At 42.2% G+C, this 27,132-nt stretch overlaps 1 protein-coding gene across 1 annotated transcript in view; it reads left to right on the top strand.

Annotated features, from left to right (window-relative positions):
- The window catches only part of Sbspon (somatomedin B and thrombospondin type 1 domain containing), a 33,170-nt gene extending 8,211 nt beyond the window's left edge, over window positions 1-24,959 (top strand). The window contains exons 2-5 of the mRNA XM_027946130.2: window positions 6,123-6,317; window positions 19,462-19,552; window positions 22,432-22,608; window positions 24,741-24,959. Of these exons, the coding sequence (XP_027801931.2) occupies window positions 6,123-6,317; window positions 19,462-19,552; window positions 22,432-22,608; window positions 24,741-24,858 (581 nt within the window). The 3' untranslated portion in view covers window positions 24,859-24,959. The remainder of the gene's footprint in view (window positions 1-6,122; window positions 6,318-19,461; window positions 19,553-22,431; window positions 22,609-24,740) is intronic.
- The last annotated feature ends 2,173 nt before the right edge of the window (window positions 24,960-27,132 follow it).

Raw genomic sequence — 27,132 nt, forward strand, 5'->3', positions numbered from 1 at the left:
TAATTTGTTGGTGTGTGTGTGTGTGGGGGGTATATTTGGCATTATCAGGAAAAACATGAGAAAAACTTTTTATTAAAATTGCCCTTTGGTAGCCAAAGACAGAATAGTGTGTCCGTCTTACTGGCACAACTCACTGAGCTGCAATGGACTTGGAGGAAGCCCAGTGTTAACTGTGAGGCAGGAAGTGTCCACAGAAAGATGGGGTCAGAACTGGAGCCATGCACCTGATCTGCCCTGCTGGGAGGGAAGAGGACATAGGGAAACAGTCAGACCAGGATTGGAACCAATAAGATAAACAATTTTGTTTTTTCACCTTTTCTGAAACTCTTTTTTTTAAATTTTTTTTTTAATTTTTATAAGTAGATGAACACAATATCTTTATTTGAGTTTTATGTGGTGCCTAAAATGTGCTAGGCAAATGCTCTACCAACTGACCTATAACCCCAGCCCTCTGAAACTCTTGAGTGAGGAAAATTCGGATAAAATTAAAGTAAACACTACTTCATATCCCAGATAATATAATTAAAGGAGTTTGACTTTCAAGATATACTGGCAGGTAATATAAATGGATTAGAAAGGATTCGAAAGGGGCTGGGGTTGTGGCTCAGTGGTAGAGTGCTTGCCTCACATGTGAGAGGCACTGAGTTCCATTCTCAGCACCACATATAACTAAGTAAATAAAATAAAGGTCCATCAATAACTAAAAAAAATAAGAAAAGAAAGGATTGGAAATACCTGGACTCCTGGGGGTCAGGAGAGGTTGAAATCTCCCTGACCTTAAGGCACAGAAAACAGTGCTCCTTCCAGTGAGCACCCTGTGGGGCCAAGGTTGCCAGAAGAGCCCAGACTGATCAGGCCTGTGATTTTGGCTGTGGGGGTTTCTGATTTGTTCCTGTACTTCCACTTCCTGTCCTTCCCTCTCTGGAGCCTCTGTTTGTGTTTGGCTTCCAATCAATGGTATAAGCCGACCAGAGTTTGTTTAATGTAGAACATTATTTAGGGAGGAGGACTTGCCCAGTGCCATTTCATTCATTTTTTTAACAAATACTTATTGAGGACCTACCATGTGCTAAACACTAGGCATGAAATGAAAAATGATCTCAGTTCTCAGGGGGCAACAACCATTATTAAAGCAAATATATAATCATAAATTTTGGAGCTGCTACAAGGCAACATTGAGCTCTAAAGTGAAATAATTGTGTGTATTTGTGTGTGTGTGTGTGTGTGTGTGTTTTGAGGAGGCTGGGAGACTAGTTAGCCAAGTTGGCCAGAGAAAAACTCTGTAAAGGAAGCAGTTCACCTAAGATCTAAAGGATGAACTGTTCAGCCATGCCCAACATGGGAAGAATATTCTCTGCAGAATGAAAACATGGACAAAGATTCCAGGATATAAATAAACTTGTTTTGTTCAAGGGATGGAGGAGCCAATGTGGCTGGAGCAGAGGTGGGGCACAGGGGTGGTAGATGTGCGGAACCTCAAGTGGGAGTGGAGGGTCAGGAAGAGGCCAGGTCACACGGGGTCTGTAGGCCATAGGAGGGAATTTGGATTTCATTTTTAGTGAAGGGGATGTAGCTCAGTGGTATGGTGTTTACCTAGCATTCTCAAAGGCCTAGCTTGGATCCCCACCAGATCAAAACCAAAAAAAACCCTAATGAAATCCAAATGAAATAAATGAGGGAGTTTATGAAGTAAATACTCCACCCCCCAGAAGAGAAATCAGTGGTACAAATTTTAATGTAATTGAACTTGGATATGACTCACTATTCCTATTATTAGATGATGTGAAAATATATCTTATTCTTGCCAGGCATGATGGCGCATGCCTGTAACCCCAGCTATTTGGGAGGTTGAGGCAGGAGGATTTCAAGTTGAAGGCAACTCAGTGAGCCCCTGTTTCAAAATAAAGATTGGGGATATAGCTCAATGGCAAAGTTTCCCCCTCCCCCACAATCTCCAAAGGAGAAAAGAATGAAGGAAGGAAATAAATATATCCTACTCTTATGTTTAGGTTCATTGCTAGAATATACAACTCACTTTTCTCTTCTTGGCCATTTTCCTGTGGCTGTGGTAGGGATATCTGATCACCAGAAAGCTCTTGAGGAAAGGAAACTAGTTGGCAAATCCAGAAGAATCTGATTCCCAGGCATAGATTACACGCCTGTAATCTGTTACTTGAGAGGCTGAGGCAAAAGGATTGTAAATTTAAGACCAGCCTAGGCAACTTAGATCCTGTCTTAAAATAAAAAGGGCCAGGGACCCAGGGATGTAACTCAGTGGCAGAGCATTTGCCTAGCATGCATAAGGTGCTGGGTTCAATCCCCTATACCAAAAAGAAAAAGTTGAGAGAGAAGGACTCTATCATTCCTTACACCCTGGATCTGTCTATCATCTCACTGTCCAAAGAGCTAGGAGCCAGAGAAGCCCACTAAGACTACAGTAGCAAGTAAGATTGTTCTATCTCTGTTCTCCACTCCCTTTATAGCATTCTGTGGGGTCACAGGCCCCAGATAAATTACTTGCATTCAAATCCATATTTTATGGGCTGCTTCTGGGGAAACCTGAACATTAGGTTAAGTTTAAACAAAGAAGAAAAGAAAGTCACTGAGCTTTCTGGCACCCATTAACACCAGGTTTCCTTCCTGAGTCAAAGGCCTGAGTCATAACACTAGGTTACACAGCCTGACAGATTCCATTGATAGCAGGTGAAACTAAATGTGAAGATTGAGAAAGTCAGATTTTAAGAAAAAAACATTCTGATATGCTCTAAATAGATGTGATTTAGATAAGCTTTAGTGGGAAAGGGACAAAAATACTAATGGGACAGTTCAAAAGGAAATGTGTGTCATAAAGCCATAATATATGACTTGTGGTAATAAATCAGTCAGAAATTCCTTCCTAGCCCCTAACCTCTGTGACTGAAGACCTCTTGTGACCTACCAAAGCTTGCAGTCCAAATAATCAAAAGTTCACAAGTGAATCACGGATAGAAGATTTGGTGTAGAAGAGAAATAAGTACCTGAGATAACATTACAACGCAAAAAAATATTTTGTGCAATACGTTTTTATTTCTTTGATTCTGTGTGAATTTTCCCCCATTTTGTTTTACAATGAAACCATTGCGATGTTGTTGTCTTGGACCCTAGAACTTTCTGATTGTCTTTATGGGCTTTTATTTTAATTTTTTGAGATTGGGTATCCCTATGTTGCCCAGATTAGTCTCAAACTCCTGAGCTCAAGTGATCCTCCTACCTCAGCCTCTCAAGTAGCTGGGACTTGAGCCACAGTTCCCTGCTTTAATGGGGCTTTTAAAAAGATAAATTGGAAAAATAGGAAATAGCATTATGCCAAGGAAGAACCTTAATCAACAGGAATTGTTACAATGATGCAATGATTCCGTGTTTTTTGAGGGCTTCAATTCTGGGACCAAACCAAATAAAATAAATAAATATTGGACATGAGACACAAATGTTGAAATCCAAAGAGGCTAAATTCAGTCAGACTCCTCACCTCACTATCATCTTTTGCCAAATGGCTAGAGACTAAGTCAAGGCCATATTACTAAATTCTGAGTTAAGGCTGTGGCAAAACTTTATTTTATAGTGATGCCAAATATTAATATTTGAAATAAATGCATTTTAAAAATACATATATAATACCAGGTGTGATGGCATTATACACCTATAATCCCAGCGACTCCAGAAGTTGAGACAGGAGGATTACACATTAGAAGCCAGCCTCAGCAATTTAGGGAGGTCCTAAGCAACTTAGAAAGACCCTGTCTCAAAATAAAAAATAAAAAGGGCTGACGATGTAGTTCGGTGGCAAAGCACCCATGAGTTCAACTCCCAGATCCCCATTATAAAAAAATAGATAGATAGATAGATAGATAGATAGATAGATAGATAGATAGGTAATGTTGTTGTGTTGTTTATCCTCATGTCCAACATATCAGGACATCAGGACATCAGGGCAGGACTACCTAGACTTAGGGAGGAAGCTGGAGCACAGCAGTGGTGAGGTAAAGACAAAAAATGTCCTTCTCAATCAGTACCCAGCCTAGGGGTCTCTTTAAATGTCTTCTTTTCCAATGGTTCAATGAAATGGTGTCATGAAAATTAAAAGGGTGGGGTCAACAAAAGATGACCACAGCAGGGAAGTGACTTGTTAGTGATTTTCCTAAGGATGTAGATACATGGTGGATATTGGGGATGAATACTAATATGGCTCATTCTTGCTTCTGTAGATAGTTGTCTTGATATCTATGGGTATGTATTTATGTATTTAGTTACTGGGGTTTGAACCCAGGGGCACTTTACCACTGAGCTCTATGCCCAGCCCTTTTTGTTTTGAAACAAAGTCTAAGTTTCTTAGTCTGGACTGGAACTTTCCATCCTCCTGTTTCAGCTTCCCAAGTGGCTGGGATTATAGGTGTGTGCCACCATGCCCAGCTATCTATGAGTTTTTAGATGATAATGAAATTATGTTTTAAAATAGCATTAAAACATTTGAATTACTAACAGATGTTTATGTTGGGAGAACTTCTTTCACATCAGGGGTAAATATGTGTTGACAAATATGTCCTCCCCAACTATGAACCTTAAACTAATCTGTTGAAAGGGAAAATAAGTTTTCACATATGAACTGCTAGAAGTCCAAATTAAGGTTTCAAAGAAGTCAGAGTGATTTCCTGTAGGAAATACTATGAACTTGAAATATAACAGTGGTAGGGAAAATGGGTTTCACTTTGTGGAGAGATTTGGCATCTACTTCAGGGCACATCTGTCTTTTTCTTTTTTCTTATATTTCATTTCAAGTCCTGAAATAACTCAATTTAAAAACTCATTGCCGTCTTTTAAAAAGACTCATTAGAATTTTCAATGGGAAAGTTAAATGTGAAACCAATTGATTTTAAAGTCATGGAGAGGAAATTGGAATTTTAAATTCTGTTTTCAGATTTGGTTAGTGAACTTGAGAACAAAATAAAAGAGACTGGTTTGATTTGTCTATTTAGGTGAATTCTAAAACATGTCATTGGACTCCAGGGAACAGCCTAGCACATGGCTGGCTGCTATAGGCCAGCAGGGCCCTGAATTCTACCAAATGCTTGAGAAACACAACTAATGGAAAGAACTAGCCTTTAGGGCTAAGTCAAGACTGACTGAACCTCTCTGTGAACAACTGTGAATACTCTATTTCTCTGGGTCTTGGTTGCTCATCTCCAAACTCCAGCTCTCACATAAGAGTCTGTGAGCTATTGGGGGAGGTGGGGTGCCATCTGAGAAAGTGGGAGAAGTCTTAAATTATAGAGGTCCCTGTGTGTGGCCCTAAGCCTTGTATCTTATGGAGACACATTTGCAGAGAAGAATTGACATGGCTAAGTATTCAGATTATTGGTAAGTAAAGTACCTCTCATTTTTATTACCCAGCCGCATGTTTTCTAAAACGAATATGTTTTATTGTTATACTAAAATGTCCCGGGTGGAGGAATGTGGGGAGTGGGGAAAGGACCGCTACTGGGTACAGGGGTGCAGTTAGGAGAAATAATTTTTAATGTTCTGTAGCACACAATAGGGCAACTAAGGTTGGCAACAATTAATCACATATTTCAATGGAGGTAGTCGAGAGGATTATGAATGTTCCCAACACAAAGAAATGACAAATGTGTCAGGTGATGTATTTGCCAATTACCCAGATCTGATCATTACACCTTATCTAATACATCACTGAGATATCATACTGCACCTTATAAATATGTACAAGTGAAATGATCTGAAAAGGGGAAAATGTTACAGGCAGGGACACATAAAGTTAATATTAAAAACAAAACAAAAGCAAAGATCTTATCTAACCCTAGCAGTATGAGGAAGTTCCCTGAAGGAATTTACCTGGCCGCCTGTCTCTGGCTCAGACACACCTTCAGGATCCGGGGGCCTCCCCCGTCCACCTCTCCATTATCAGTTCCCCATCAGCGCGGGGCGGAGGCGATGCTCTGCGTCTTCCTCCTGATACCCAGGCCCCGTCAAGGTGAAGTTGGGCTAAACTCGACTGTTGGTGTTGTCCGGAGCAGCCCTGCAGGGGGCTGGGTTTACTCAGGGGCGCGTCCCGTTGTGCTGTCTTCCAGCTCGCCCGTGCTTCGTCGGGGAGTGGAGCCCCTGGAGTGGCTGCGCGGACCAGTGCAAGCCGACCATCCGCGTGCGCAGGCGCTCGGTGCGGCAGGAGCCCCAGAACGGAGGGGCGCCCTGCCCGCCCCTGGAGGAGAGAGCCGGCTGCCTGGAGTACGCCACGCGGCAGGGCCAGGACTGCGCGCACGCCTTCGGTAGGGATGATTGCATGGTTGCAGCCCTTGTGACCTTCGATGACTTCTTGGCCCTTCCTTCCATGAAAGGCCATGGCTGTGCAGGGAGAGTTGTACACACTGCGGGGAGCGAGTGGGTTGGGCCGATCTGCCCAAAGTAGATAGGAAGCTCAGGAAGTGCTTGAGGAGGAATGAATGGCCAGCTGTACAAATGACTCTCTTTCCCTCGCTGTCCTCTGTGTGTTTTTAATTCCATGGTCCATTCTCATTGTACACAGACTCAGCAATAAAATAAAACACGCACGTGACCTTGCATGTGTGTGTGTGTGTGTGGGGGGGGGGGGTTGGCCTGTGCATACCTGTGCACCCAGGATCAAGCCCCAGGCCTCACATTTGCTAGGCAGGTGCTCTACCTGTGAGCCACATGTCAGCCTTTGCATTCACATGGTTTTTAGTGAATCAAACAGGTGATAGAAAACTTTTTGATTAATTGAATTATTTTGCGGTACCAGGGATTGAACCAAGGGCACTCTAGTACTAACCTACATCCTCAGTCCACCCTGCCCCTTTTTATTTTTATTTTTAAAACAAGGTCTGTGGACTTGTCCAGGTTGGCCTGGAAAGTGAGATCCTCCTGCCTCAGCCTCCTGAGTGGCAGAGGTCACAGACTACAGGTGTTTGGCACTGTGCCCCACCTTGATAGAGAACTTTAGATAGGATGATGATATTTCACATCCAGTGAAATGATAGGATGATATTTCATGTTCAAGTGTCCAGCTAGGATAACTATTTCACCTCCACCCTGAGTCCTTATTCAACAGGAATTAAATTCAAAGTTTATTTGCACATTCACAAATGTAAGAACAATAGAAAAATGATGTTTCTAAACGGTGATACAACAATTCTCTTAAAACACCTGCTTCTGCTCTTAAGCTGACTTGCCTAGGTTTGGTGATTTAAAAAGATCACTATAGTTGTGGAGTAGCAATGGAGGGTCTGGGAGCTGGCTCACTAATAAGCTAGGATCCCCATGAGTCTCACAAAGAATTCAATGAAAATGCCTGTGTGTTGATATGGATTGAACCCAATATGACAAAACACTGACTTCTCAGGATAGTAAAGACCGTATCTGTTTCACAGAAATTTGGAAAATTTTGTGTCAATATAACTTCTCAAGCTGTTTTGTGCCTTTATTTTTTGTTGTTGGTGGTAGTTGTTTTTTTTTTTTTTTTTTTTTTTTTGTTGTTTTGTTTTTGTTTTTTGGTACCAGGATTTAACCCAGGGGAACTTAACCACTGAGACACACCCCAACCCTTTTTATTTTATGTTTTGAGACAGGGTCTCATAAGTTACTTAGGGCCTCACTAAATTGCTGAGTCTGGTCTCAAACTTGCACTCCTCCTGCCTCAGCCTCTGAGTTGCTGGGATTACAGGCATGTGCCATGACAACTGGCTCCTATAGCTTATCTACTGAGCTATGTCCCTGGCGTTTTTATTTTTTTATTTTGAGACAGGGTCTCACTAGGTTGCTTGCAGCCTTGCTACATTGCTGAGGCTGTCTTTGAATCTGCAGTTGCATTGCCTCAGCCTCCCTAGCTGCTGGGATTACAGGCATGCGCCACCATTCCCAGCTCCTATATTTCTTTCTTAGGGGTCTGCTTGATGCCAAGTGTGGACTGGGTGCCAGGGTCAGGGTTGTGAGGAAAATTAATGTGGAGGTTGCTGTCCTTCAGATCACTGTCTAGTGGGAGGGAGCACCTTATCAAATGACCCAGAAAATTAATCTCAGAAATACACAGTTGTGGTAATAGGTGTAACTGACAGCAAGCAAGTGAGTTGAGTGGTACTTAAAGCTGAGTTAAGTGTAATAAGGTGATCCCCCTTGGTCTTGGCGGGCCGGCAGCTCCCTGGAGATGGAGCTGAGAACATAGAGCTGCGTGGGCAACAGACCAACATGGTTAAAGCTGATGGCTGGACGGAAGGGGTTTGAGGGATCTGGGAGCTAATCAAGGGCAAAGATATATGACCATGACAGGCAGTAACATGCTTGGACAGGGTGGCATGAGAAAGGAAGTCCCACAGCCTGAGTCTGTTAAGGCTATGGTGGGTGGAGGGAGGGGAGGGGTACCATCCAGAAGGGAAGGGCACAGGAACTCCCAAGGTGGGGTGGTGACTGGAGAGAGGTTTGCGTGTCTAGGTGATGTTTCTCAGGACCCCAGCAAGGAGTCTCAGGATAAAACTCCAAAGGGCAATGTCAGCTTGGGCTCTGTCTTATCAATGGCCAGTAAATGCTGGGTATAATGACACAGGTATGCAAAGCAGGCAGGTCCTAAATGGCTAAAAATCTGCTTGTTTGGCAATTTTTTAAAAAAACTGGATGGATGTGTAAAAATTTGAGTTTATTCCAGGCTTCTCAGCTACAGGATCTCAGCCTGTGGTGAGGAAATAACCAACACAGGGCTGTTGTGGCTCATTTTTATAACACTGGGGAAGCATGAGGCTCATTTGAGAAGCCAAGAAAGGCCTGCCTATGGGGAGCATAGAAAGGGCTATATTTAAGTTCTGATATTTTGTTTAAGAGCCCTGGAGAACTACTGTAATCAGAACTGTGGTGGGAAAATAGAAAAAACAAACAAACAAAAAACAAACCAGAATTGGTTGGGAAGTTTCACTGTGTAGTGGTGAGCCTGGCGGGGAGGCCTCGCATCCATGGGGCAGTCCCATTAAACTCATGGAGAAGTAAGGTAGTGCTTCCAGAGTGTTTGCTCACAGGTAAACTGTAGAACACAGTCACATTCAATCCAGGCACTCTGCAGAGACACTAAGGGACAGGTTCAGAGAGGAAGTCTCTGTATGACTCTTAGAACCTTGAGTCAGGAAAAGTGGACTTTCTACTCTTTTGTGGTGTATGGCTGCTGGAAGGTGTTTCTTTAGCACATTAGACCTTGGTGCTACCATAAGCTATTGCTTCTTCCCAACCTTGGGTCTCTTACAAAAGGACAATGGGGCAGGAAGTTCAAGAAGAGGATGCTAGTAAGAGCTGAGCACCGTGGTGCACGCCCTGTAATCCCAGTGACTCTGGAGGCTGGGGCAAGAGGATTGCAAGTTTGGCCAGCCTCAACAATTTAGAGAGGCACGCTCAAAAAAAAAAAAAAAAAAGGTGCTAACTAACTAAGGCTGAAGGTATAGCTCTGTGGGTAAAACACTTGCCCAGCATGTGCTCACATGTGCACACATGCACACACATGTACATGCACACACACATGCACATGCACAAATAAATAAAAAGAATAGGATGCTGTGGAACATGGGTCCAGGGCATCGGGAGCATGTCATCAGCCCAGGGGCTGGTGTTGCTCTGGGCAAATCTGGCCCATACACAGCCCCTGGGGGTCTCTTCCCTGCCTAGAGATGTCCACTTCTGTGTTCTAAGTTGCTTGCCCTGCTCCAAATGTCCTGTCTTCACAAATTACTCTTGTCACTACTTCTGATCACACTCCACTAAGAGGACTATACAGGACAAACAGTCTCACCCCCAGAAGCTGTCTGTGACTTTGGTTTGACACTAGCAGGAGTTATCTGTACTTAGTCTCCTTTTCTAAACATAAAATAATCATCTCCTGGTTTGGAAGGAGGAATCTGCACATTTTCAGCCCTGACTTCAGTCTTCAGGATTCCCCTGCCCACTGGCAGTGTCTTGGCCATGTTCCCTCTGTTGCTGTGATTCTGGAGCAGCAGCGTTGGCATTACTTGGGAATTACATTGTTAGAAATGCAAGTTCCTGGACACCCCACCACCACTCCCCCAGACCCATAAGATCAGACCCCCGGGGATGAGCCCAGCACTCTGAGTTGTAACTAGGCCTGGGTGGGGGTGGGGTCTGATGCTTATTGGAGTTGGAGAACCACTTCTGCAGCCCAAGCATGGATACTTGGCAAAAGTGCCCAAAGTTCATCTTCTTTCATAATTAGTATGTAAAAAAGGACAATTTATTTTCTTTTTCTTTTTTTAGGAATTTTTTTTTCCTCTACCAAAGGACTTTTCAGAATTTATGATATGTGCACGATCTCTTTACAAGAGGGAGATAGGATATGCAGTTTTCCCACTTTATTTGATTTGATGAACCTTCCCCACAAGGGGCAACTCACTGAAATCACTAGTATTCATGGAATATGCTTCAGAAAATGATAGACAACGAGGGGAAAATGAGAGAGAAAATGAGAGTAAAGTGATCATCCCATCTGATGGGTTATTTGGGAGCTTGTGGCCCTGTTTCACCCCAGCTCCTGAGCATTTACTTATGTGTTTCTACTCATTTAACACTCACTGAGCACCTACTACATGTCAGTGCTGCGCTAGTTTTTGGAGATCAACACTTGTTAAACAAATAGATCACAGCTCATTATAATTCAGGGCGATGAGCATTATGGTAGAAAGATACACAGGTTGGTGTGGGAGCATGGAGAAGAGTGCCCACCTCGTCTGGGGGCTCTCAGTACTCTTGCACAGTCACCTGTGTACCTGTTACTACAGTCCTCCATCCTCCACTAGACTTCCTGTGCACACAGGATGGCATACTAATCCCTCCCATTTGCATGTGTGTTAGCTTTGCATCCCTGTGTCCAATATATTCAACAAGAACAATTTAGAGGAGGAAAAGTTTATTTTGGCTTACAGTTTTAGAGATTCAATCCATGGTCAGCCAATTCCATTGCTCTGAGCCCAAGATGAAGCAAAGCATGGTGGTGCAAGGGAGTGGCAGAGGAAAGCATCTCAGGCAATGTGGCAACCAGGAAGCAGAGAGAGCCTTAGTGCAAGGAGCCAGGGATAATATAATTCCCAGGGGCACAACCCCAGTGATCTACTTCTTCCAGACATGCCCTACTTGCCTGCAGTTACCACCCATTAATCCCTTCACATTACTAATCCATCAAATGGATTAATCCATTGATTAGTTTACAGCTCCCATAATTATGTCATCTTTGAGCATTCCTGCATTGTCTTACACAGGAGCTTTTGGGGGACACCTCATGTCCAAACCAGAATAGTATGACAGAGAGCTTTGATAGACATTATTGAGTCAGTCTTCATTGTAGTCTCACAGGGAGTGTATTGGTTTTCTATGACTGCTGTAACAAAGCACCACAAACTTAGTGGCTTAAAACAATACAAATCTATTATCTTCCAGTGGCAGTGACCTAAACTGGATACATTTATTATTTTACTGTTCTTTGGGATAGAATTTCAACACAGGTCTACCTGGATTAAAATCAAGGAGTCAGCAAGGCCATATTTATAATTCCTTCCCAAAGGCTCTAGTGGGAATCTATTTCCTTGACTTTTCATGGATGAAAGGGAATCCTTAATATGCAGGAGATCAAAGCAGACCAGGTTGTACCCTGCAGTTTTGTGGAAAGTAGAACTTGGAAATCATGAACTGGACTTAAATATTTAGCTAAGGGAAGCTTCAAGCAATGTTGAAGCCTGGTTTCTTGTTGCCACTTCTAGTGAAACAGGAGAGAAAAGAGTTAAATAGATGAGGGAAAAAAAAATTAGTCCTAATAGAATCAGGATTTGATGAATTGGGAAATGCTCAGCCTACCCAAATGGCAAAGTATGCTAAAATTAAGAGATTTGAGACAATGGAGTTCTACTCAGCCATAAAGAAGAATGAAATTATGACATTTGCTGGTAAATGGCTGGAAATGGAGAGTACATTAGTGAAAGAAGCCAGACTCAGAAACTCAAAGGTAGAATGTTTCTCTCATCCACAGAAGCTAGAGTAAAATAAAGGAAAGAGGGAGAGAAGGATAAGATAAAGGGAAAATCAGCAGTGTAGAAGGAGATCAAGAGGCAGAGTGGAGGGATGGTAAGGGGAGGCAATACCCAATGAATTCTTAAAAGATCATGTTGTGTGTGTATATAAATAAACCACAGGAATTTCACCTTTATGCATAAATAAAAAGAACCAATCAAATATAAATAAGTAGAGGAGAGAAAGGAAGTCTAGTAGCAGAGGGAGAATGGGGGAGGGGAGGGAAGACTGGAGGGAAAAGTGGGGGACCATGAACTAATTCTATGGATGTATGAATTCATCAAAATGAACCCAACTGCTATGTGTAACTATAAAGCTCTAAATAAAAGAGAGAGAGAGAGAGAGAGAGAGAGAGAGAGAGAGAGAGATATCTAGGCGCAGTGGTGGATGCCTGTAATCTCGGTGGCTTGGGAGGCTGAGGCCGGAGGATTGCAAATTCAAAGCCAGCCTTCAGCAACTGAGACCCTAAGCAACTCAGGGATACCCTGTCTCAAAATAAAATATATAAAAAAGGCTGGGGATGGGATGGGGTTCAGTGGTTAATGGCCTCTGGGTTCAGTCCCCCCTGTAACAAAGAGAGAGGGAGGGAGAAATCTGCTCTTAGGAAAGCAGATTATAGAGAATATCACTGAGGTCTATAGTACACAAATTTATTGTCTTGCAGTTCTGAAGGTCGGGAGTCTGACGTGGACCTCACTGGACTCAAGTCAGGGTGTTGGCAGGGCTGCATTCCTTTCTGAAGGCTCCAGGGGAGAATCTGTTGCCTTGCATTTTCCGTTTTCAGGCTGTCCACATTCCTTTTCTCTTCCATCTTCACAGCCAGCAACACTGCATCTCTCTTTGCCTTTCTCTTGTAATTACATCTCCTCTGGATTTCTCTTTCTCTTTTGCAGTACTGGGGATTGAACCTGGGGACCTTGTACATGCTAAGCAAGTGCTCGACCACTGAGATACATCCCCAGCCTTTTTAAAAATTTCATTTTGAGACAGGTCTCACTGAATTAACCAGGCTGCCTCAGCCTTCCTACTTGCTGGGATGACAGCTGTGTGCCAGCCTGACTGGCTCACGGCTGGACCTCTTTAAAGCCCCCGGCGATTACATTGGGCATGCCCACATCATCCTGGAGAAACTTCCCATTTTAGAGTCCAACTGAGTAGCAACTTCAGTTCCATCAGTAACTTTGATTCTTTGCTGTGTAATATAACATGATCATAGGTTCTGGCGATTGGGTCATGGACATCTTTGTGGGGACATTATCATGTCTGGCACAGGGAAGTAGAACAGGGTCATTATCCTTTGTACAAAAGGGCTTTGGAGTTCTGGGAGATGACAGCTGTAGCAAAATGCAACAGAACTTAAACCTGGGTCTCACGGATCTAGTCCTGTGGGACACGCTCCCCCCCATATTGTTTGTTGTTAACTGTCATTTTTTTTTAAATATTTTTTTTTAGTTAGAGTTGGTACAATATCTTTATTTATTTATTTATTTTTATGTGGTGCTAAGGATCGAACCCAGTACCTCTCACTTGCAAGGCAAGTGCTGTGCCACTGAGCTACAGCCCCAGGCCTGTTAACTGTCATCATTAATGCAAATATTGTGATTATAGCTTCTATAAACTGAGTAGAAATCTGAATGCCCCAGGAAGCCGGGGAACAAAACACAATCGCTGAGCCTCTCTTGTTAGTGGTCAAGCAGATGTTACATTTTTTTTCCTGTTACCTTTAATGAATATGATTATATTTTATCATTAAAAACACATAGAAAAAGCTGAACTGTTGAACTGGTTGCCCATTATAGACATTTGTATGCATTTCTCCTCCTAAAAGCTGATCAAGCTATATTATTCTAAACTGTGCCCTTCCAGGGTGGTAGGGTGGTGCCATTGTGAAATTCCCATGTTGTCCTCTTGCGCTGTATCTACAGATGAGTGTTTCTAAGCCAGCTTTTGTGGTACTACTGTATTGTGTCAGAGAGCTTACAAAATTCCCAAGGCAAATTTAATGGACTTTCATGTTCAAAGGAAATATGTGCCGTGCCAGGCTTTCAAAGGTGGAAGTTGTTGTAAAAGCCAACGATGGTAGGCTCCCAGATTGCCAGGAAAGTTGGCAAATGGCCTGGGCACAAAGAATCTATTACATTTGAATGTTGTTGCCAGAAAAGGGAAAGGAAGGGGAACTAACATTTATGGAGAAGCTTTGTCCTGGGGCACCTAGCTCCATGCTTCCCTGCATCAGCAGAAGTGGGACTGAAGGCAAAAAGAATTTCTATAATGAAAGGGAACTCTGTGGGGCATATTAAAAAGTGGTTCTGGTTTGGAGAGCTCCAGGCCATCAGGCTGCTGGTCTGTTTATGGAAGACTCGTGGGGGGAAGGGTGTCCTTGGTGGAATGTGCCACCATCCAAGCTCTGGGGCGGCCAGGGGGGTTGGGAGGGAGAGGCAAGGCCCTGGGTAAGTGGCCTGCTTTTCTGATGTGCCATAACCACAGACCAAGAGCATAGAGCACAGAAAATGACTGTGGATAGTCATTCTTAACAAGCAGAAGACACCTTCTCTGTTGGGGCCTTTACTTAGTAATTTTTCCCTTCAGGTAACCTCTGTGAGCCTGTTTTCTGAGTAATCAGGTTGGTGTATCACCTCTTTGCAACATTTCTGTGAAGAATGAGAACGTATGGTGTGAAATTACACCGTTAAGCAGCAGGCTACACCAGGGGCCACCGTACTGCAGTGTGAATCTGTGCCCACTGCTGTCCTTCTCCCACACCTCTTGCATGACAGAGTATAATGGGCTACAGTTTTCCCCTTTTCTTTCTTAAATATTTGACCCTGAGGGTGATGATTAGGGACAGAAGGAGAAAATAGAGCAGAATTTAAACACTTCATAGGAAACATGCCACATAGAACAGCAGAATTCTAAAATCTGCATTATCATAGAGTATGTTTGGGGGCCAGGTGCAGTGGGGCATGTCTGTAATCCCAGCTACTTGGGAGGCTGAGGCAGGAGGGTTACAAATTGAGGGCTAGCCTCAGCAACTTAGTGAGGTCCTGCCTCAAAATAAATTTTTTTTTAAAAAGTATGTGTGGGAGACCTTGCCTGGCTCTGCCATGTTTAGACATGAGCTTTGAACACATTTCTTAACCTCTCTGTATTACAGTTTTCTTGTCTGTGAAATGGGGAAATAATAGGATACCTCTCTAAGCGTGGTTGTAAGAATGAAATGAATCAGTATATGAAAAGTGACTTAGCATTGTGTTGTGACTGGATATAGAAGTGCATAATTTTTTTTTCAATACTGGGGATTGAACTCGGGGGTTCTTTTACCACAGAGCTATATCCCCAGCCTTTTTTTTTTTCTTTTAGAGAAGTTTTTGTTAAGTTGCCCAGGCTGACCTCAAATTTATGATCCTCCTGCATCATAATGTACCACTGTGCCCAGCTAGAAGTGCATAATTGTCAACTTTTACTTGTATAATTATAGAACTTTTTCTAAGGATTCTATTTAGAAACTATAGTCATATATTTATTTCCCTTCTACTTCCTAACCTGAGCTATACATTAAGTGCCAAACCTTTGAAGCATTATTTTTTTTAAATTTTTTTATTTTAATTTTTTTTTTGGTACGAGGGATTAAACCTAGGGGTGCTTAACCACTGAGAAACCCCCCCCCCCTTTTTTTGGAGACAGGGTCTTGCTAACTTGCTTAGGGCCTCACTAAGTTGCTGAAGCTGACCTTGAATTTACAGTCCTCCTGCCTCAGCCTCCTGAGCCACTGGGATTACAGGTATGTGCCACCACATCCAGCTCCTTTGAAGTTTTGTAATGATATATGCAGGACAAATTAGATCATATGGTTTGAGCTAAAGAGACATATCCTGAAGGTTTTATATTTTGACTTGTGAGAAGCTACAAGGACTTAGTGGTAAATTTATTCTTCACAATTATGTGTCAAAGAACAGAAATGAAAGTGTATTGGAAAGCTAAAATCCTTTAGATGTTTTATTTTTGATTATCGGGTCTGAGAGACACAGGGAAGGATCTGGACACATTCTTTCACTTGCTTTTCTTAATTTGGTCTGTGGGTTTTAGAAATGCAACAGCCACATTTAGAAAGCATGACATGCTTAATTTGGAAAATTAACTTTTTGCAAGAAAGAGTCTCATATGCTGGGACTGTAGAGATTACTCTAGGTGTAGACAATTGTCGTACTGGAGAGATTAGGCACCAAACCATAGGAGACAAGAACTACACCTACAACTCTTGGCGCAAGAGTTGGATTGCTCTAGTAATATAAAAAAAGGGACTCCTCATTAAGAAAAATCTAAGAAAGAATTGAAGTCTGCCATCTGGTGGCAGAAAGGAGTCAGCTAAAATCAGCGAATATTTTTGGCATCTAGTGCCCTCATGCCACTTTGCTCAGGATGATGATGACTTTGGCATCTTGTGAGCCAACAGCAGCTTGTGTCTGCCCTTCTTGGGAGTTTCTAAACAGTTTCTAAAACAAAAGGTGGGAGGATTGTTGAGCATCTCAGTTGCAAGGCTCAGTATAGTCAGCCTCCATAGCCAAAGACTATGCATCTGCACATTCAACCAACCAGGACTGAAAGTTTGGGGGGGGGGGGGCAGGGAATTGCCTCTGTTCTGAACATGTACAGACTTGTTCTTGCCATTATTCCCTAAACTATTAGAATAGCATACAATTATTTTCATAGCACTGACATATGATTTAAAGTTTATGATGGGGCAGTAGCTCAGCGTAGAGAGTGTGTTTAGCATGCACAAATTCCTAGGTTTAACCCTCAGCACCACACATGCACACACACAAAATTAGTATATGGGAGGATATACATAGGTTATATGCAAGTACTATGCCATTTTACTTAAGGGACTCAAGCATCTGCTGCTTTGGGTATACTCTTGAGTCCCTGGAACTAAATATCCATGGATACTGAGGAACAACTGTATAGAACCAGAAGACCCTGGGGAAGTAGGACCTGTGTGTTTTGGTGGCAATCCCATGACTTTTTCTCATTCACACACTGGCCCATCCACTCACTGCACAACTTTATTTACATATTTATTTGGCAATAGGAATTGAATCCAAAGGGCTTTACCACGAATGATATCCCCAGCACTTTTTTTTTTTAAATACAGGGCCTCACTAAGTTGCTGAGGCTGGCCTTGAACTTGCGATCCTCCTACCTCAGCTTCTTGAGTACCAGGGATTACAGGTGTGCACCACTGTGCTGGGCTGCACAACTCTTTATTGGGCATGTAAACGTGTGAGAGGTGTGTAATGGACAACACATAACCCTGCCTTTCTTGAGCTGATCGCAGAGTGGAATCAAGAGGCTGCTGTGATTGCTGTGTATAGCAACAGACGCCCTCCTAGACTGTGTGATGAGACAGGGGCGAGACACACCAAGAAATGGGAGAGATCAGAGAGGCAGGAGGGATTCCTGGCTCCTTTTCTTTCTTATTTTTTAAAATTTATTTATTTGTTCTAATCAGTTATACATGACAGCAGAGTGCTTTTCGATTCATTATACACAAATGGAATACAATTTTTTACTTCTATGGTTGTACCCAAAGTAGGGTCACACTGTTATGAAATTATACATGTACCAAGGGTAATGATGTCCATCTCATTTCACCGTCTTTCCTATCCCCATGCCCCCTGCCCTTTGCCCCATCCCCATGCCCCCTCCCCTTTGCCCCATCCCAAGTTTCTCCACTCATCCCTCCCATCTTCCATTATGGATTAGCATCTACTTATCAGAGAAAACATTCAGCGTTTGTTTTTTTTGGGATTGGCTTTACTTAGCATGATATTCTCCAACTCCATTCACTTACCTGCAAATGCCATGGCTTTATCCTGTTTTATGGCTGAATAATATTCCATTGTGTATATATACCATAGTTTCTTTATCCATTCATCTATTGAAGGGCATCTAGGTTGGCTCCACAGTTTGGCTATTATGAATTGTGCTGCTATCAACATTGATGTGGCTGCATCACTATAGCATGCTGTTTTTAAGTCCTTTGAGTATAGACCTAGGAGGGGGACAGCTGGGTCAAATTTTGGCTCCATTCCCAGTTTTCCAAGGAATCTCCATACAGCTTTCTTGAGTGGTTGCATCAATTTGCAGTCCCACCAGCAATGTATGAGTGTGTCCTGGCTCCTTTTCTTTTCTCTGACCCTGAGTGTCAGAGTTGGGGGTGGGGGTGGGGGAAGAAGGAGGAGAAGAAGGCGGTCCCTGGGAACTTCCTTTCCCCAGGGCCATATGGGGACTTGCTGTGCTGGCTGGCATGGGGCAGACACAGCTGGGCACTGTGTGGGGGGCAAAGCTTCCAGGATGTCGTTACCAGGAGGCTAAGGAGCACCTTCTTCTGCTCTTATTTTTGTCTTTTCTCATTTCCTCTCTCTCTGATTGCTCTCTCTCCTTTCATCTCATTTTCTCTCTCTTTGATTTTCCTTCCTTCTCTCTCCTGTTTATTCTTTTACTTTATTTCCCCTCTTTTTCTCTTTTCTTCTCTATTTCTCTTCCTTTCTTGTTTTTTTTTTTTTTTTCTGGCACGGGGGATTGAACTCAGGGGCACTCAACCACTGAGCCACATCCCCAGCCCTACTTTGTATTTTATTTAGAGACAGGGTCTCACTGAGTTGCTTAGCACCTCGCCGTTGCTGAGGCTGGCTTTGAACTTGTGATCCTCCTGCCTCAGCCTCCTGAGCCCCTGGGATTACAGGCCTGCTGCCACCACCTAGATCTTCCTTTCTTTATTGGGGCGGGGGGAGTAACCAGGGATTGAACTCAGGGGCAGTCAACCACTGAGCCACATCTCCAGCCCCATTTTGTATTTTATTTAGAGACAGGGTCTCACTGACTTGCTCAGCGTCTTGCCATTGCTGAGGCTGGTTTTGAACTTGTGCTCCTCCTGCCTCAGCCTCCTGAGCTGCTGGGATTATAGGCATGTGCCACCCGCGCCCAGCTCTTCCTTTCATTTATTGAAAAGGTCCTTTCTCTTTCTCCTGTAATCTCTATCACCTCTCTTAACCCCCTTGCCTTCTCCTCATCTTTTTATCATTTCCTGGTTTTTCTTCCTGGCTCCTCAGGTTAGTCTCAGAGGAACAGCCTTGTCAGAGGCCTGCAGGTGCCCTCTCTGCCATCTGCCAGCACACAGGTCTTTAACCAATTTGATTCTGCGGACTTTGTAATGCGCCTTACTTCACTCCTTGATGGTGTACCAAGCGTGGGTTTTGGAGATGGAGACCTTGAGATGGGCATGGAACCAAGTTTGGGAAACTGCTCTGAGTACTTTGTGTGGATTCAACATAATTCTCCCTCTTCCAGTCCCTGCCTTCATAACTACCTCTGCCTTCAACAAGGAGAGAACAAGACAAGCTGCGTCTCCACAGTGGCCTACGCACACAGAGGATGCCGGGTAATGTGCTCTTATTATGTTTTTCCAGTTGTATAGTCAAGTCTATTCAGAAGAGTCAACTTGGTTCCACTGTTTTCTTCTGTTATTTGTTCATTGACTTCCAAGAAAATAGGACCCTTCACCAGACTCGGAATGTACTGATCCCCCATTTTTGTGGGACTGTATTTATCTGTGCATGATCTCTAAAAAGAAGCAAACTGTATAAAAATGAGATGATATTATTTGATTAATTATGCTAAGGGTGTCCCTCTAGGGAACCATGGATTCTAGCACCATCTCTGGTGAATTTGAAAGTGGCACACACTTCAACCTGAGGATTTTTTTCTTTCTTCCCCCCCACCCCCCACTAAGTACTGGGGCTTGAACCCAGTGGCACACTACCAGTGAGCTACACACCTTTCTATTTGTTATTTTGAAACAGTCTTGCTAAGTTGCCCAGGCTGGCTTTGAACTTGGAATCCTCCTGTCTTAGCTGGGATTACAGGGGTGTACCACCATGCTTAGGTAGAGGGTTCTTATTGAAACCATCCCTGTGCTCACTTGGGTCCACTCTTCTGCCATTAGTTAAGGGAGACCAGATGGCTGCATATTCAGATCCTCACGAGGCCACTCATTTGACTTAAGTTGTTCCCCTTCAGTTTTTTCTCTTTAAAGAATATTAATACCTACCACATGGGTTTGGTATGAGCATTTAATAGAATATAACATTGCAGAGATGTCTGGGTTAAGGTGTCTGGGGTTGACTAAAGCTGCATATCAGAATTTCCTACCTTAATAACTAAAGATACCAGTTACCTTTAGTTACTAATAAGTAGTACTTACCATTGTTAAAGATCGATCTCTCTCTCTCTCTCTCTCTTCTCTCCCTTTCTCTCTCTCTTCCTCTCTCTCTCTCCTTTTCTCTCTCTCTTCCTCCCTCTCTCTCTTCCTCTCTCTCTCTTCCTCTCTCTCTCTCCCTTTCTCTCTGTCTTCCTCTGTCTCTCTCTCTTCACCTCTCTCTCTCTCTCTGTTCTAGAGATTTAACCTAGAGGCAATTTACCACTGAGTCACATCCCCAGCCCCTTTTACTTTTTATTTTGAGACAGGGTCTCGCCAAGTTGCTGTGGCTGGCTTTGAACTTGTGATCCTCCTGCCTCAGCCTTCCAACTCGCTGGGATCACAGGCCTGCGCCACCACGCTCAGCTATTAAATATCTTTGAAGCAGTGAAAATGAAAATTTAAAAAAAAAAAAAAGATTTTTGAAGCAGACTCTCCAAACAGTTTCCATTTAACCTATTACAACTCATAATTTGATAGATAAGAAATTATTCCATTGAGCTGAAAATACAAGTTTCTACTATGGCAACTCAGGATTTATATTATGTTTTGTTTCCCTGAGTACTGGAAAATCATGTTTCTTTTAACTACAAAATTTTCAAATATATACTCATATCTGGATGCTCCCCTGGGACCTTCAGAGTCTAGACATACATGGTAGAGTTTTCCACAGCCCAGTATAAGGTGACACTAACCTGTCATAGAAAACGTTACTCAGCTCCCCGTTTCTGTTCTCATCTGTGATGCCTGATGTAACTTCAATGTTCATCAGTGTGACAACAGATCATGCAGGTGGGTTGGGTGGGGAAGGTGAGGGCTGGGGCCATTTGTGAGACTAACAGCACAGGTGCTGGCCTGGGTGTTGAGGATATACCCTCCTGAACTCATATTTAAGGGTTCTCAGACTCATGCAAATGCTTGTTCAATTTATGTAACTTTTTTTTAACCCTTGTCGTACCAGAGCTCAAACTCAGAGGTGCTTTACCCCTGAGGTACATACATCTCCAGCCCTTTTTATTTTTTGAGACAGGGTCTCACTAATTTGCTCAGGGCCTTGCTAAGCTGCTGAGGCTGGCCTTGAACTTGTGATCCTCTTGCCTCAATCTCCCAAACTACTGTGATTACAGGTGTGTGCCACTGCACCCGGCCCTTTTTTAAAATTTGAAGATAGAATCTTGCTGAGTTGCTGAGGCTGACCTCTAATTCGGGATCCTCCTGCCACAGCCTCCTAAGTCACTGAGATAACAGTCATGTACCACCAGCCTACCTCCCTTCCCTCAATCTTTCTTTTGGTACTGGGAATTGAACCAGAGGCGCTTTACCACTGAGCTACATTCCTGCTCCCTCCCCCCTTTTTTTAATATTTATTTTTTAGTTGTAGTTGGACACAACACCTTTATTCTATTCTATTCTATTTATTTATTTATTTTTATGTGGTTCTGAGGATCGAACCCAGGGCCTTGCATGTGCTAGGAGAGTGCTCTACCACTGAGCTACAACCCCATGCCCCTTTAAAGTTTTTAACATAATAAATAATAAATGTTTGAGGAGATCCCTGGCCCCTTTTTAAATTTTTTAAACAAGCATTTCACATAGCTGCCCAGCCTGGCCTTGAACTTGTGAGCCTTCTGCCTCAGCCTCTTGGGTTGCTGGGTTTACAGGCATGTGCTATCACGCCTGGGTCAATTTATATAATTCTTTAGAACACAAGCCAAACTACCAAGGGCTGGTTTGCTAGTAAAACATGTGCCTGTACATACAATTTAGTGATCTGATTGGAAAGGATAGAGGCTATCTAAATCTGCAAATTTCTGTTGACCAGATAATTCAATAACGAATTGAAAAAGAGTTAAAAAGCTTTTCTATGGTGGTCAGTCGCATGTTGTCAGCATTTAGTGAAAAAGAAACTTGAAGACCTCTGTGAATCGTGTGTGACTTGTGAAGATGTGACTCCATGTTCCAGTCTGCCAGATGCCACTGGAGATGACGACTTCCTAAGACTTTCCACAGTGTCAGGCCACCTCTGGTACTAGCAAGTGACATTATTACTTCTTTTGCTCTAGATACTGTATGGAGTTCAAGACAGAGTCCCTGACTCCTCACTGTGCTCTGGAGAACCGGCCCCTGACGCGGTGGATGCAGTATCTCCGAGAGGGATACACCGTGTGTGTGGACTGTCAGCCCCCGGCCATGAATTCTGTGAGCCTTCGTTGTTCTGGAGATGGCCTGGACTCTGACGGGTAAGGACGGGAACTGATGGAAGGACTTGTTACTCATGTTGAGGATCTGTCCTCTCCACACCCAGAGTGGCTGACCAGTGTGTCACAAAAAGGCATGATCTGGGCAGCGAGGAGAAACATCTGTGCAGCTGCCCCCAAGCCCAGGACTTCAGTTTTCTCTGTGGAACTCAGAGGCTTTCAATACCATAACTGCATGGGTCAATTTGATTTGGGTCATTTAGTTTAAAGCTCTCAGATGACCACTGAAAACCTGTTTGCTCCAAAGCCACATTCTGAAGACAACTTGTATCTGAATCTCTTAGAATGGAGATTTAAAATATGCAAATTCTTAATCCCTCTTCAGACCAGCTGAAATCAGAATTTGGGGGAATGGATTTTTTTTTTTTCCTGGTACCGGGGATTAAACCCAGAGGTGCTTTACCACTGAGCTACATCCCTAGTCCTTATTATTTGATATTTTGAGACCAGGTCTTAATAAGTTGCAGAGTCTTCCTAAACTGCTGAGGCTGGCTTCAAAAATTGTGGATCCTCCTGTCCCAGCCTCCTAAATCTCTGGGATTATAGGTGTGTGTGTGCCAACAGGCCTGGCTGATGTAGTTTCTTAATAATCTCTTAGGTCAGAGGTCATAATTTTTTTTCTATAAAATGCCAGAGAGTAGATATTTTCAGCTTCGCATCCCATACAGCAGCTACTATCTTAACTACTCAACTCTGACACTGTGGCATGAAAGCAGCCATACATGCTGTGTAAATCTTGGGCTTTGTTCTAACAAAACTTTATTTATGGATACTAAAATTTGAATGTGTTACAAAATATCATTCTTTTGATTTTTCCTTTTTGATACTTGAAACTGTACAAATTATTAACTCACAATCTATACAAAAAGAGGTCGTAGGTCAGATTTGGCCTATGAGGGGTCATAGCCTGCTGACCCTGCCCAGATGATTCAAACCCACGGTGACATTTCAGAACTACTGCCCAAAGGGGCTTTGTCATTAAGTCATAAAGGGATAGAGTCATGGGCTCAGTTCTCTAGGGTAATAACTCCACATACATCTATAGATTTTTCTGAAAGAATTGATGCCAAAAACATTTGCCATCCTGTAAATCTACCCTAGTCCTGATAACACCATTTATAACTAGGAGAAGGGTCAACTTCACACTGGATCAGCTATGGGACAAGGACCAATTTAGGTCATACTTGGATTATAGTTTTAAGAATGTTAGATGAAACTGATCAAAATACAGATTAAGAACCAAAATATTGAACTTTCCTGTCAATCATTATTCCTGTTGTATGCTTTAATACTTAATAATTTGAATTTATGTTCATTAGTCACTTGTGCCCAAAGGAAGGCCTCTATTGCATACACCATATGAACAATAAAGCTGGTGAGGAATGCATATCAAATGAAACTTAATATTTAGATTTAATATTTTTCTGAATACCTCATCCATATTTTGACTTTAAATGATTTTATAATTCAATTTGTACCTAATAAAGTAAATATTTAAACCCTGGTTAAGGCACCAGTGACTTTAAAAATAATAATTTTAATAATATGGCTTCACTCTCTTTTCACTACTCTCATTTTTTCATTACAAAATCAAAGAATTGGAAAGGGATGAAAGAGGTAATTGGGTAGCTTTATAATTTAAATATAAATTGAAATAGCCATTCACCTTTATGTGACACTTGTATTCAGATCAAGTAGGAGAATTGAATACAGTGAACACAGTGAATTGACTTTTTTTGGTGGTGCTGGGGATTGAACCTAGGGCCTTGTGCATGCAAGGGAGGCACTCAATCAACTGAGCTATATCCTCAGCCCTGTGGGCACAGTGAATTGAACAAACAACTCTTCCACCATGAGAGTGTCCTCAGATAGGGATCAAATGGAAACTTACTTTGATGGAATCTAAGGAAAAGAAATCCCCTTTATGGTTATTTTTTTTAAAAAATTCTATTAGTAATGAACTTCAAAATTCTGTGATTGGGGATTGAAACCAGTGGTGCTCTACCACTGAGCTACATGCCCAGTCCTTTTTACTTATTTTGGGACAGGGTCTTGCAAAGTTGTCGGGGCTGGCCTTATTATCGTGACTAACATTTTCAAAAATATTGTTTCAGAAATCAGACTCTTCACTGGCAAGCAATTGGCAATCCTCGATGTCAAGGAACTTGGAAAAAAGTCCGGCGAGTAGACCACTGTTCTTGTCCAGCAGTTCACAGTTTTATTTTTATATAGATCATCATGTAACTATTTCAAGATGTGTTTGTAAGCATGCTGAATATTGTTAGGTTGTGTGTAACACTTCAGAAACTCTAAAAACTGTTGGGCCCAAGTTCCTGAACACATCATTGCCATACACTGAAGTATAGAAAGAAAAATTAGAGGCTAATTCTCAAGGAACATTCTCAAGGAATGTCTATATATCTTACTTTTATAAGTTGAGGACTTAGAAATGCTCCTGAGGTTTTATGTCCTTGACCTTCCATCCAGTCACAAAATATGTGTTGGTTTGCACTAGAATTACTATCCCATGCTCCGCTTTGGAGGAAGTTATTAAGGGTAACTACACTTTGACTTGCATCCTTTTCTCTCTATTCCATATCTCTTAAAAGTTCCTCACTTTAAAAAAACAATGTTATAGAGCTGGGCACTGTGACACAGGTCTGAAATCTCAGCAATTTAGGGAGCTAAGGCAGGAGGGCTGCAAGTTTGAAGCCAGCCTCAAGCAATTTAGCAAGACCCTGTCTCCAAATAAAAAGGTCTGGGAATGTAGCTCAGTGGTAGAGCACCCCTGAAATCAATTTCCCATACCCACCCAACCCCCCAAAAAATCACACATATTTCCCATACAATATTCCATAAATCCTGAATCAATAATTTCAAGCAAATTATCCCCAATATTTTCCACAGGGCAAGTTGTTTAAAATTTCAGTGAGCATTTTGCAATGAAAAGCCAACCAACTATGCTAAAAATATTGAGGGCAGAGATACTGGGATTGAATTCAGGGGCACTTGACCACTGAGCCACATCCCCAGCCCTATTTTGTATTTTATTTAGAGACAGGGTCTCACTGAGTTGCTTGGCAATTTGCTTTTGCTGAGGCTGGCTTTGGACTTGGAATCTTCCTGCCTCAGCCTCCTGAGCCACCAGGATTACAGACGTGCACCACCTCATCTGGCTGTAAAAATATTTTGAAGAAGACATTTTCTTCAGTTAATTGGAAAGATTAGTGAAATGCCCATTCTAGGCCAATAGGAATTCTTTTAAATGTTATAATTTTCATGAAGAGAAATTTTGGTGCCAACGAACAAAACAATTTCTTTCATTATGAAAAATTCTACCACTATTTGCATCTAACATTATTTCCAAAGCTTAAAGTCTGAAGTTGAATGGAATACTCTTTCAGAGCCCAACTTCAAGTTTAATTGAAGTGTGTGTACTACTCTTTTTCTGCAGCATGCATTTTCTTATGTTTTGGGTGGAAGGCAAAGGAAGAGGCATGGATTTCACTATGAATGCTGTGATCTTTCCTACTGACATCTCCTGATGTCAGTCTCCTTACTCTAGCAGGAGATCACTGAACTCAAGGCGACTTGGTGAGCTAAAGGGTCTGGGACGACAAGTCATTCTGCAGACAGCCACGGAGCCTAGACCCGGCTCCTCACTGGTGCTCAGCTTCAGTAATAAGCTGACTATGCCAAATATTTCAGTTTTGAAGTAGGCTTTATATTCAGAATATTATATTCAGAATATTTCCTTTGAAGGATTGACTCTTGAGATTTAAATCATAAAATTCCTCTGATTTCAATGTTATTATATAGTTATTTACTAATAAACAGTTTACTAAAATAAATATTTCTTTTCTTTTTTTTTTGGTGGGGCAGGCAGAATACCAGGGTTCAGCACAAGGGCACTTTACCACTGAGCTACACCCCCATCCCTTTTTATTTTTGACAGGGTTTTTCTAAGTTGTCCAGGCTGACCTCAAACTTGCAATCTTCCTGCCTTGGCCTCCCAAGTCACTGGGATCATAGGCGTGTGCCACCATGCCCTAAAACACATATTTCTTGGAATTTATCATGTAATAACAGAATGACAACAGCAAGATAGAAAAGGGATGGAAAAGTCCCCAATATGTGACACTGAGAGTAGTAATGTTTCTGACTATATCCTGATTTAACTGCCAAAATTATTTTAAGGGAAAATCAATGTTAGAAATTAATGACAAAAAATTTGAATCTCACCCAGGCTACCGACTTTAATTATAATGTCAGTATTAACATTTTAAGCCCATTTTTAATCAATTATAAAGCAAGATTTTTGATGATGTCTCTGGGTATTTTCCAATGTTGCTTAAAATGTTTATGTCAGTAAATAAACTTTCTTATTAGATTTATAAAAGTTCTTCACTGGTTTGACTAAAAAAAAGAACCCAAAACTTCTGGAATGGTCAGAGAATGCATAAAAATTTCACCAAAAGAAAAATAACAACAACAAGGTGAAATAAT

This window comes from Marmota flaviventris, chromosome 15 (assembly GCF_047511675.1).
Source record: "Marmota flaviventris isolate mMarFla1 chromosome 15, mMarFla1.hap1, whole genome shotgun sequence".
Classification (NCBI taxonomy): domain Eukaryota; kingdom Metazoa; phylum Chordata; class Mammalia; order Rodentia; family Sciuridae; genus Marmota; species Marmota flaviventris.